Raw genomic sequence first — 12,279 nt, 5'->3', positions numbered from 1 at the left:
CGTGCCCTGAATACTAACGCTAGTAATAGACCTCTGTGTCGGCGCTGGCTGATGTAATGAGCGCTAATCGTGTCAATATTTTGCTCTATTCAGAGTCTTGTTCCTCACTCCGAACACGATCACGACGAAGAGGCTGCGAAAGAAGACGAACAGGCTCTATTTCGTGCTTTCATTATCTTTATTGGCATATATGTCTTCTTCATTGTTGAATGTTGTATGAAGTTAAAACTGGCAAGCAGAAAAAAGCCTGACGCACGTGTGAGTATTCACTTTTTCTAAACCAGTATATAGGTCATATGTATAGGTCTTTTATACATCCTCACCATATCTGACTGTGCTATTCTGTCCAGATACCAATGTATATAGACTTAACAATCGCTGTACTTGTGTATAGTATACTGGACACTCAAAGATGAGACAACTTCAGATTTCACAAATGTTTTTAAAAATTAACCTATTCTTACCTGCAGATACTCTACGGCGCTGGCAAACAGCAACTCCAACAAATAGCCGCCGGCAACGAATCAACGCAATTAGCAACGGCCGTTGAAGCCGTACCGGAAGACCCAGAAAGTGCGGAACCGACAAGACATTCTATAAACAAGTTCATTATGGAAGTAACCAGCGGAAACAGACGTAGTAGCAGACAGGTGCGCGATAGTTTATGGATGGCGTATATGGCCGCGATTGATGATAATGGCGAGCTACAGTCATTTCCCGAGGATGGTCCACAACAACCAGGTGTTCCGAAAGAACATTATAGAAGCAACCGTGAGAGGTAAGACTGCAAAATTCACTTACTAGTATTCCTGTCCATGCACGATTTATACGCCATTGTCTCTTCTTTTTAGTCGAGGTACTATGAACAGAATCCCTTTGTTAAAATTAAATTTTCTTTACCTACCCATGGCAGGTCTTAAAAGCCTGGCGCACAAGAGATAGCTATGTTCTTAGCAAATGTCAGGTTCCGTACTTATTTATAAAAGAGATAGCTCTAATGTACAGGTGGTTGAAAATGCACGTGGCACTTTTGCTGTACGCGGCATGAACGATAAAAGTCGTTCGTGCATGGCATCGCAGACACGAAAGCCATCTCCTTAATCATCGGACACGCGTGCTATACTGAATTTTAAGTATGTACACAGCTTTAGTGCGCTGCACCAGGTTACCACGTCCGGAAGACCTTTCCACAGCCTGTGCATGAATGTCGGGGAAATCATTTCGCTTTAAGTTGTATCATATAAGAGTTGAATTTAGCGCTATTGGATGGTAACGAGGAAAATAACTTTGAGGTGTATGTGCCGAAGAACTTGAGGACGCCATGTTTCTCATGCCATTAAATTAATTTGGTCAACAATGTACTTTTTCAGTTACGCCGGAAGAAAAATTGAGACACTCCGCGAAGAGGATTCGAGGGAAGATTTGCTTCCACAGATTGCCGAATCTCGCGAGAACAAACGTGGAAGTTCCGAAGGTTCTACCAACAGTAAAACCGACTCCGAGAGCCAAGAAAACCAAAGTAACCATAACAACAATCACAATAATCAAAACCACACTGAAAACCATACCGCTGGACATGGACACAGTCACTCGCATCCAAAGGAAATCGACAGTTCAACCAAGATTGCTTCGTTAGCGTGGATGGTGATCGTTGGCGACGGTTTTCATAATTTGGCTGACGGTTTGGCCGTAGGAGCTGCCTTTTCTGCTTCGTTCACAAGCGGACTGTCAACAGCTGTTGCTGTATTTTGCCATGAATTGCCACACGAGTTAGGTAAGGAACTGCTCGTGCATTACTAGTATTTGCAAAACTTCTTTCATGCATACTATTCATCAATGACTTTTGCCACGAAGTCAGCCCCAGAGACCGTATATTTGCATACGTTATCTAAAATGCAGTACGTCCTAGTCATTTTGCCTTGGTTGAGCTCACAGCAAATGTAATGTAAGGGTTGCTATTCCTTTTTTTAGGCGATTTTGCCGTTTTGGTTAAAGCCGGTATGACTGTCAAGCAAGCCATTACGTACAACATGGTCTCTGCTGTTATCGCATTCTTAGGCATGGTTATTGGAATACTTATTGGCAGTAATGAATCTTCTATAGTCTGGGTGCTTGCTCTCACCGCTGGAATGTTCCTTTATATATCTCTTGTGGACATGGTGGGTTGAATAAAATCATTTGTAAAATACCACGCAATATATATAATGCAGTAAAATACAACAATGGTATAAGACGAATTATGTACTTTATTTCAATAGCAGTTTAATGGCTGTCAATTGCATGCATATCAAGCAACGTCAACTATTTTGAAATGCACGCATGATATTAATTTATGTCTCGATATTTTATAGCAACCCTGTAGTTTTATAAGCGTAATCATGATAAACGTGGTGCACGAATTAGGGTGTCAAACTTGAACAGCTAGGTTATAACCATGTGGGTGCATGGCATGAATTTAGGAGAGTACTTTGAGTGTCTCAAAAGTTTTAATACTGTATTCAGCTATAGCAATATACCAACTGGTATTTCTTCAATAGTTTAAACAACTTCTTTGCTCATGCAATATGAAAGTGTGCGAAAAAAACGAAAACAAGGACTTAGAACAAAAGGATAAGAGCAGTTTTTCGTCACGTTATTTGATACTGATATTTTTCTTCACGTTTGATATTTATAGCTTCCGGAGCTGTGTACTCAGCTAGCCGAGGAGGACTTCAGAACTGGCCTATGGACATTCTTCTATCAAAATCTGGGTATTCTATGCGGAGTTCTCATCATGTATCTTATATCGTTAATGGAGTGAGGTGCCGTCATACAGCACAAGAAACTATGATGTGATCCCTGTCATAATATCATTTAATAGAGGAAAATCTTTTTGGATTAAAACGTCGAACTCTTAAATTTGCGAGATAGGAAAACTTTGGAAAAATAGAAACTATAGCAAATTATTCGATGCCAATTGCTTCGGGTTTTTACCCGAAATGTTTGAGTGTCTTCTGATGGTATTCTGCGAATACTAGAAAATATCTGGGAAACTCGGGAGTTTCCGGTCACGTACGATGGAATACGCGGACTGAGAATTTTGGAATGTTAATAATAATTAATGTACTTAAATATATTTTTCCTGATAAACACCATCAGTAATTATGGAGTAGCTATAGTTTTATACTTAAATGAATCGAACTATTATTGCACAAGTTGCGTCATGTACATAGTTTGGAGCAGTCGCTATAACGTCAAAATAGGACGTAAACTGGTTCCGTCTGCATTTTTTTCTAGTTGTTTGCGAATTGATTTGAAGTTTAATTTTTTCGCAGCGATTGCAATGTATGTATATGTAATATAGACACTCATTACTGTCCATTTTCATAGGAATATTTGGTGATGTTATATATATACAGTATATAATTAGTTGTGTGTCAGTGTCAGGACATGAAAATGTCGAGGACAAAAAGCCTGGGGCCGGTTGTACGAAGTTAATTATACCGGATGATTACGTCGCTCTAAAATTGCACGTAAGCTGGTAGGGCACAGTTGGTACATAAGTATTTTCAGCTTCAGTTTTATTGTATTGTGACTGCATGGGTAAATATCTGTGGTTTTAATCCCTTTTTAGACATTTTTTTCATTTTACAACGGTTCTGGAAACGTCATCCAACCTTCGTGCAAACGGTCACTGGTTTTCATTTGTAACTGTGTTGTACTGTTTTGAATAGGTCATGTTCAAAGCTTCTTAGCTACTAATAACGTTAAATCGAAGCAAAGAGAAGCGTATGATTCTGTGCGCATGATTCTGTTGTTTTGCGTACTTCTTTAAAAATTTCTGTATGTTTCCATTGAATTTTAGAGTATTAGATTACATCTGCTGGTCAATGTCAGAGAAATTGCGAGCCATAAGAGTTGTATTATGAAAAAGTTCAGGGCATTATATAATAGCGTATGGCATTTTTTAGCGCGGCACATCAGGGTTTGGAACTATATACTAATATACAGTTGTTGCCGAAAAGGTTGTCATGTTCATATTAAATACCTAAATATTATAATCGCATTGCCCGGGATTTTCCACAGGGTCGAACATACCATTGGACTGTCCTCATAGAGGGATAGCAATGACAAAAGGGAGAAACAAATAATTTTTGAAAAGAATGCTTAAACCACAGACCCACTTTGTGAACAGTGTATGCAGTAGCGGATTTAGCGTAACCGCGTAACCATACTTCGGTACCTAGATACTTCGGTCATACCATTCGACCATGGTCGAGTATACCATATTCCGGTATTTTCGACCATGGTCGAGTATACCATATTTCAGTTTATATATAACAGCTTCATAATAATAAATTTTTTTTAATTGGTTGTTTTTGATCACGTAGCATTAAATAAAATTTCCATTTCACGGTCTAGCCGTGCAAATAGTTTTTTTTTCCTTTGCACAGTGGCTTTCATCAAATTTCATATGATATCACTAAGTTAAGATAAAATAAGACATTCGACCGTGGTCAAGTATATCGTTTTTTGGTACATTCGACCATGGTCGATTATATCGTTTTTTGGTACATTCGACTATGGTCGATTATATCGTTTTTTGGTACATTCGACCATGGTCGATTATATCGTTTTTTGGTACATTCGACTATGGTCGATTATACCGCAGCGAGAATACCGAACTTCGCGGAACCTGCTGGTCTATTTTTTTAAATGGTTACTCTTTCGCCGAAGCAACAAAACAGAAAATTAAAGACAACAGTATTAAAAAACAGAAAAGTCAAAAAACGAGGCTAAAATAATTTGAGGTGCTTGGACAAAATTGTATATGAATCAGTTGTATAAAAGATTATATAGTTAATTAACTTTTAACTGTAGTTAAGGATAGAATTGACCAATCAGAGCCGTGTATTTCTGAGTTAATTAGGATTTAACTATTCAAAATGTAATTAAATAGTTTTAGAAAAACAGCCCCAGAAATTTAAGAGCAGACAAAATATTTGTAGTGAAAATGAACCAAAATTTTTAATAAGATTTATGAAGTGAATTTTGCTAAAGATGTGTTTATTATTATTTGTAAAAATCTAGAATTTCGCATACCAAACAAGTGGTTAAAACTGAGGACAGTCGGACTCTGTGGATATATCTTAATTGTGATAACGTTGTCTTTATTGTTCATTATGGCAGAGTATATAGTGACATAAAGAGTTTATATAATCTCCAAGACTAATTACATATACCTTTTTTGCAGGATTATCAAAATATCGTTGTTTCACTGTAGTTATATTACGCTTTCCGAAAGTCTCGCAACATCTCTTCCAGACATGCGAGGCGCATGTACGCGTGTACTATATTTAATTATCTGCGCATATGATGTGTGCACGTGGTCATACGTGCCCTATTCGACAAAATCAATAAAATTTCAATTGTTCTTTATTCACTTTATTTCTTAATTAAATCAACCTGTTTTAGCTTGTAGTAAATGCAGGCAGTGGAAAAGGACACTTTACGTTCATTAAACACACTTAAACGCTATTGCAAAACGATAAAAAGCCAAACTTCGTATTAAGAAAATCCGCGCAGTCGCAGTGAACGAGTAATAAATCCATGATCACCACATTGAGAAATATCATATATACTAAGACTTCCGTTGAAGGCGTTGTGTTTCATGCGTCCTTTGAGCGCCATGTTCTTACAACTTTAAACTTGGCGCTGTAGGTTTTGTCTTCTCGCACGTCTTGAAAAGCTGTGTTTGAATTTTTTAAAAAATGTGTTTCACAATGACCCTTCGAAAGGTTTAAGTAAAATAAAAACACCGTCAATTATAGCAAGAACAACAAGGTTTCGCAACTTAATGGTTCGAGCCTTGCATGGAGGAAATGTTTTCATCATGACAGAACCTCGTGACAGGATAAAGTTAATGAAAAAACGATAGCTGCTCAGTGGCTAAGTAGTTTTCGTAGTCTACTGGCGAAGTGGCGAAGACAATAGTCTCCCAAGTGGTAAGTCAATGGATCAAATCCTACTAGTATATAGCTGTTTTTAATTATGTCCTTCAAGAAAAGGATAAAGTCAATTAAATAACCATAGTTGTTCAGCACAACATATCGTAGTCTAGTGGCGAGCGAAGGCAATGGTCTCTCAAGTGGTAAGTCGATGGATCTAATCCCAGTGTAGCTGTTTCCTATCATGTCCTTCAAGAAAAGAATAAAGCAAATTACATAACCATAGCCGTTCCGTACAAGATATCGTAGTCTAATGGCAAAGACAATGGTCTTCCAAGTGGTAAGTCGATGGTTCGAATCCTTGTATCGCTGTTTTTCATTATCTCTTTCAAGAAAAGGATAAAGTAAGTTTCCTAATTATAGTCGTTTAGCACAAGTCTCGCAGTCTAGTGGCGAAGACAATAGTCTGCCATGTGGAAAGTGGAAGGATCGAATCCTTGTATAGCTGTTTTTCATTATATCCTTCAAGAAAAGGATAAAGTAAATTAAATAACCACAGCCATTCAGCACAAAATCTCGCAGTCTAGTGGCGAAGACAATGGTCTGCCATGTGGTAAGTAGATGGGTCGAATCCTTGTATAGCGGTTTTTCATTATATCCTTCAAGAAAAGGATAAAGTAAATTAAATAATCATAGCCGTTTAGCACAAGATCTAGCAGTGTTGTGGTCAAGATGTCAGTCTCATGTGATGACAGTCAAAGGTTCAAATCTCGTTTTGGATGAAAATTTTCGTTATTAATAAAACGTGGTAAGGTTATGGTGAATAAATTGGTGTAGGCTTCCAACAATCACCAGTTAGCCTTGTGGTAAAGTCGTGGACTATCAAGCACAAGATCGTGGTATCAAGAACAGTATGGTACGTTCCTCATGGCAGCAGGAAAAGAAGAAAAAAAGGAAAGAAAAGAAAAAAACAATGGTAGGCATGTTGGAGGTTTGTATTCGGTTAATCTTTGCAAATCAAAGTTAATCTTTAGGGAAATCAGGGAATAGATAGGGTGAATGAGGGGTATATGAGTACAAAAAGACTTAGTAATTGGGCGGCGGCCTCGGCTCCCGGGGCAAGGGGGAGGGTATAGGTGAGAAAACAGTATATAAAATGTTTAAGTCTTTTTGTACTCATTTAAACCTCTTTACCCCTATTTATCCACCTATTTACTCCTATCTATCCCTACTTTTTCCTATCCTCACATATCCCTAACTATCCTCTAACGCAATTAAATGTTTGAAGAAAGCTTGCTTTGACAGTCAGGAAAGCCGGGGGAAAGAGAACCCCCCTCAGTCTACTCCTCGCCCAAGGCGAGGGCATATTCGCCCTCTCGCTCTACTCCTCTCACACTCACAAATTCTCACTTTATATTATTACCTTGTTCTTTTTCGGTTTATCCAGGGCTTGAACCATCGACTGTATACTTGGCAGATCATCGTCGTCACCATTACACCACCAGTTCTTGTGGTGAAAGCCTACAGTTTTTATCTTACTCATTCCTTTTTGGAAGGATCTTTGATGAAATAGAAGAAAAAAAACATTCCCATCTGGGACTCGAACCTCCGCCTTTAAACTCGGAGAACACTGCCTTTACCAGTAGACCGCACGATCTTGCGATGAAAAGCTGTGCTTTTTTATATTACCGAATACCTTATAGGTAGGATCTCAAATGAAATAACAATTTAAAGGAGTTCTTTTTAATGTTCATGATTTATTTTCTCGTCTAAAACACACACACAATTGTATCTTATGCGTAGCTTGTAACCTCATAGTAGCCATTTGTGTTTCGCTAAAAATCACATACAAGGTATGAAGTGCCTTAAGGCACAAATGTTTCCATAAGTTAGTTGTTATATGCGGCCCAAGTGAAGCTAATAGTTACGGTGCGATTGTTTTGTATTTTTAATGAAGTAGATTCAAAGTGAAGTACAAGAATTAAGAAAAGCCGAATACTCATGTTACCGGCTGAGACTGGAAAGTTGATAGCTGTAAAAACCCGTCTGAATGTGAATTGGGATATGGAAAATTTATACGTGTGATGCATGGTTCGGGTAATGCGTGATCATTACGTTAATAATTGTGTTTATTTTCCGTCTTTGACCGTGCTGATATTTCTCAAACTCGTCTGATTTACTGATCCGGCCGTCTAAATGCGAATTTAAGACGAGTTTCTCTTCCAGACGAGTTTTCCGTCTTCAATAAGTTTCCCATCTTTAATGAGTTTCCCGTGTATATGATTTCGATTAATTAATTGAATAATTATGAGTCGTTGCCGTAATATTGTAGAGCTGCTGTTTGTTTGTTTGTTACCGTGGTTAACTGCGGAATTGCGTTTTAAAACTGAACTTCATTTTTCTTAGCGTATTTTATATTCGACAAACCTGCTAGACAAGCTAGTATTTCGACTCTTTATACAACAAAGTCTTGAGATAAATAGTTAATATCTGTTTAACTGGATATTTGCTTCAATTGAGATTTCAGATGTAATCTACGAGAGTACGAGGTGCTTGCTTGTTGCCTCATGATTATACGTGTTATACACATTGAAATACATTCTTAATTCTTGTACTTTTTTCTTTTAAACCTATTTTGAAATGCATTGTTAACTCCTGTACTTTACTTTTACCTCTCTTCATTAAAAATACAAAACAATCGCACCGTAACCATTAGCTTCACTTGCGCCGCATATAACTAACTTATGGAAAGATAGTGCTCTAATGCACAGGCATGCTTTAAGATTGTGTGCGTTTTAGACAAGAAAATCAATCATGAACATTAAAATGAACCTATTGAAATTGTTAGTTCATTTGAGATCCTACCAAAAATTAAGATATTAAAAGTAACATAAAAAAGTGTAGCCTTTCACCGCAGGTTGTGGTCTTCTGGTTAAAGCAGTGCTCTCCGAGTTTAGAGGCGGAAAATTCTTTGAAAAGGGTTAGGTCAAATAAAGAACAATAGGTTTTCGACAAATGACGCGGTGGTTTAGTGGTTAAGACCTTGGTATTTACAATCCTGGGACAAACGGTTCAAGTCCTGGTAATGCAAAGAAAGTTAACCATACGAATTTCGGTATGATTTTGAAAGCTTAAAAAAGTTAGGACTTTCAGTCTTCAAAAGTGCTTGTAAAGTTGAAAGAAATTGGAAATAAAAAAATTGAGAAACCTTTGAACAATTTTCGCTTCATAAAAGTACGTGAAATTGATAAAAAAACGCAAGTCAAAAAAAGTTTAAAAACATGTGTCTCCTAAAAAGGCTGAAAATTAAAACATGTCCGACTAACAACTTTAAAAAAAGTTTAAAAATTTCCCGCCTTTAATGCTAATGTTTACTTACCTTAATTTTTTTTTCACGAAAATTTGACAGGGTGATTTTCTCGAGACTGAAAAAATTTACTTTTTTTCACTTTTTTGAAATTCTCTTAGATTTTTTTTGACGAAGAAGTATTTTGTCTTGGGCTACCTGTGTTGGTCTTGGGCTACCTGTGTCAGGACCAACACAGGTAGCCCAAGACAAAATACTTCTTCGTCAAAAAAAAAATCTAAGAGAATTTCAAAAAAGTGAAAAAAAGTGAATTTTTTCAGTCTCGAGAAAATCACCCTGTCAAATTTTCGTGAAAAAAAAATTATTAAGGTAAGTAAACATTAGCATTAAAGGCGGGAAATTCTTAAACTTTTTTTAAAGTTGTTAGTCGGACATGTTTTAATTTTCAGCCTTTTTAGGAGACACATGTTTTTAAACTTTTTTTGACTTGCGTTTTTTTATCAATTTCACGTACTTTTATGAAGCGAAAATTGTTCAAAGGTTTCTCAATTTTTTTATTTCCAATTTCTTTCAACTTTACAAGCACTTTTGAAGACTGAAATTCCTAACTTTTTTAAGCTTTCAAAATCATACCGAAATTCGTATGGTTAACTTTCTTTGCATTACCAGGACTTGAACCGTTTGTCCCAGGATTGTAAAGACCAAGGTCTTAACCACTAAACCACCGCGTCATTTGTCGAAAACCTATTGTTCTTTATTTGACCTAACCCTTTTCAAAGAATTTTCCGCCTCTAAACTCGGAGAGCACTGCTTTAACCAGAAGACCACAACCTGCGGTGAAAGGCTACACTTTTTTATGTTACTTTTAATATCTTAATTTTTGGTAGGATCTCAAATGAACTAACAATTTCAATAGGTTCATTTTAATGTTCATGATTGATTTTCTTGTCTAAAACGCACACAATCTTAAAGCATGCCTGTGCATTAGAGCACTATCTTTCCATAAGTTAGTTATATGCGGCGCAAGTGAAGCTAATGGTTACGGTGCGATTGTTTTGTATTTTTAATGAAGAGAGGTAAAAGTAAAGTACAGGAGTTAACAATGCATTTCAAAATAGGTTTAAAAGAAAAAAGTACAAGAATTAAGAATGTATTTCAATGTGTATAACACGTATAATCATGAGGCAACAAGCAAGCACCTCGTACTCTCGTAGATTACATCTGAAATCTCAATTGAAGCAAATATCCAGTTAAACAGATATTAACTATTTATCTCAAGACTTTGTTGTATAAAGAGTCGAAATACTAGCTTGTCTAGCAGGTTTGTCGAATATAAAATACGCTAAGAAAAATGAAGTTCAGTTTTAAAACGCAATTCCGCAGTTAACCACGGTAACAAACAAACAAACAGCAGCTCTACAATATTACGGCAACGACTCATAATTATTCAATTAATTAATCGAAATCATATACACGGGAAACTCATTAAAGATGGGAAACTTATTGAAGACGGAAAACTCGTCTGGAAGAGAAACTCGTCTTAAATTCGCATTTAGACGGCCGGATCAGTAAATCAGACGAGTTTGAGAAATATCAGCACGGTCAAAGACGGAAAATAAACACAATTATTAACGTAATGATCACGCATTACCCGAACCATGCATCACACGTATAAATTTTCCATATCCCAATTCACATTCAGACGGGTTTTTACAGCTATCAACTTTCCAGTCTCAGCCGGTAACATGAGTATTCGGCTTTTCTTAATTCTTGTACTTCACTTTGAATCTACTTCATTAAAAATACAAAACAATCGCACCGTAACTATTAGCTTCACTTGGGCCGCATATAACAACTAACTTATGGAAACATTTGTGCCTTAAGGCACTTCATACCTTGTATGTGATATTTTAGCGAAACACAAATGGCTACTATGAGGTTACAAGCTACGCATAAGATACAATTGTGTGTGTGTTTTAGACGAGAAAATAAATCATGAACATTAAAAAGAACTCCTTTAAATTGTTATTTCATTTGAGATCCTACCTATAAGGTATTCGGTAATATAAAAAAGCACAGCTTTTCATCGCAAGATCGTGCGGTCTACTGGTAAAGGCAGTGTTCTCCGAGTTTAAAGGCGGAGGTTCGAGTCCCAGATGGGAATGTTTTTTTTCTTCTATTTCATCAAAGATCCTTCCAAAAAGGAATGAGTAAGATAAAAACTGTAGGCTTTCACCACAAGAACTGGTGGTGTAATGGTGACGACGATGATCTGCCAAGTATACAGTCGATGGTTCAAGCCCTGGATAAACCGAAAAAGAACAAGGTAATAATATAAAGTGAGAATTTGTGAGTGTGAGAGGAGTAGAGCGAGAGGGCGAATATGCCCTCGCCTTGGGCGAGGAGTAGACTGAGGGGGTTCTCTTTCCCCCGGCTTTCCTGACTGTCAAAGCAAGCTTTCTTCAAACATTTAATTGCGTTAGAGGATAGTTAGGGATATGTGAGGATAGGAAAAAGTAGGGATAGATAGGAGTAAATAGGTGGATAAATAGGGGTAAAGAGGTTTAAATGAGTACAAAAAGACTTAAACATTTTATATACTGTTTTCTCACCTATACCCTCCCCCTTGCCCCGGGAGCCGAGGCCGCCGCCCAATTACTAAGTCTTTTTGTACTCATATACCCCTCATTCACCCTATCTATTCCCTGATTTCCCTAAAGATTAACTTTGATTTGCAAAGATTAACCGAATACAAACCTCCAACATGCCTACCATTGTTTTTTTCTTTTCTTTCCTTTTTTTCTTCTTTTCCTGCTGCCATGAGGAACGTACCATACTGTTCTTGATACCACGATCTTGTGCTTGATAGTCCACGACTTTACCACAAGGCTAACTGGTGATTGTTGGAAGCCTACACCAATTTATTCACCATAACCTTACCACGTTTTATTAATAACGAAAATTTTCATCCAAAACGAGATTTGAACCTTTGACTGTCATCACATGAGACTGACATCTTGACCACAACACTGCTAGATCTTGTGC

The 12,279-nt window shown here is 37.1% G+C and overlaps 1 protein-coding gene across 6 annotated transcripts in view; it reads left to right on the top strand.

Annotated features, from left to right (window-relative positions):
- The window catches only part of LOC114532247 (zinc transporter ZIP10-like), a 40,511-nt gene extending 36,630 nt beyond the window's left edge, over positions 1-3,881 (top strand). For all 6 annotated transcript variants that reach the window (XM_028553994.1, XM_028553919.1, XM_028554070.1 and 3 more), the window contains 5 exons: positions 94-258; positions 471-778; positions 1,371-1,774; positions 1,972-2,159; positions 2,675-3,881. In XM_028553994.1, the coding sequence (XP_028409795.1) occupies positions 94-258; positions 471-778; positions 1,371-1,774; positions 1,972-2,159; positions 2,675-2,800 (1,191 nt within the window). In that variant the 3' untranslated portion in view covers positions 2,801-3,881. The remainder of the gene's footprint in view (positions 1-93; positions 259-470; positions 779-1,370; positions 1,775-1,971; positions 2,160-2,674) is intronic.
- Positions 3,882-12,279: the final 8,398 nt, after the last annotated feature.

This window comes from Dendronephthya gigantea, unplaced genomic scaffold (genome assembly GCF_004324835.1).
Source record: "Dendronephthya gigantea isolate DGI-Jeju-01 unplaced genomic scaffold, DenGig_1.0 000000F, whole genome shotgun sequence".
Lineage (NCBI taxonomy): Eukaryota > Metazoa > Cnidaria > Anthozoa > Malacalcyonacea > Nephtheidae > Dendronephthya > Dendronephthya gigantea.
This window is presented reverse-complemented; position numbering and strand designations above follow the sequence as displayed.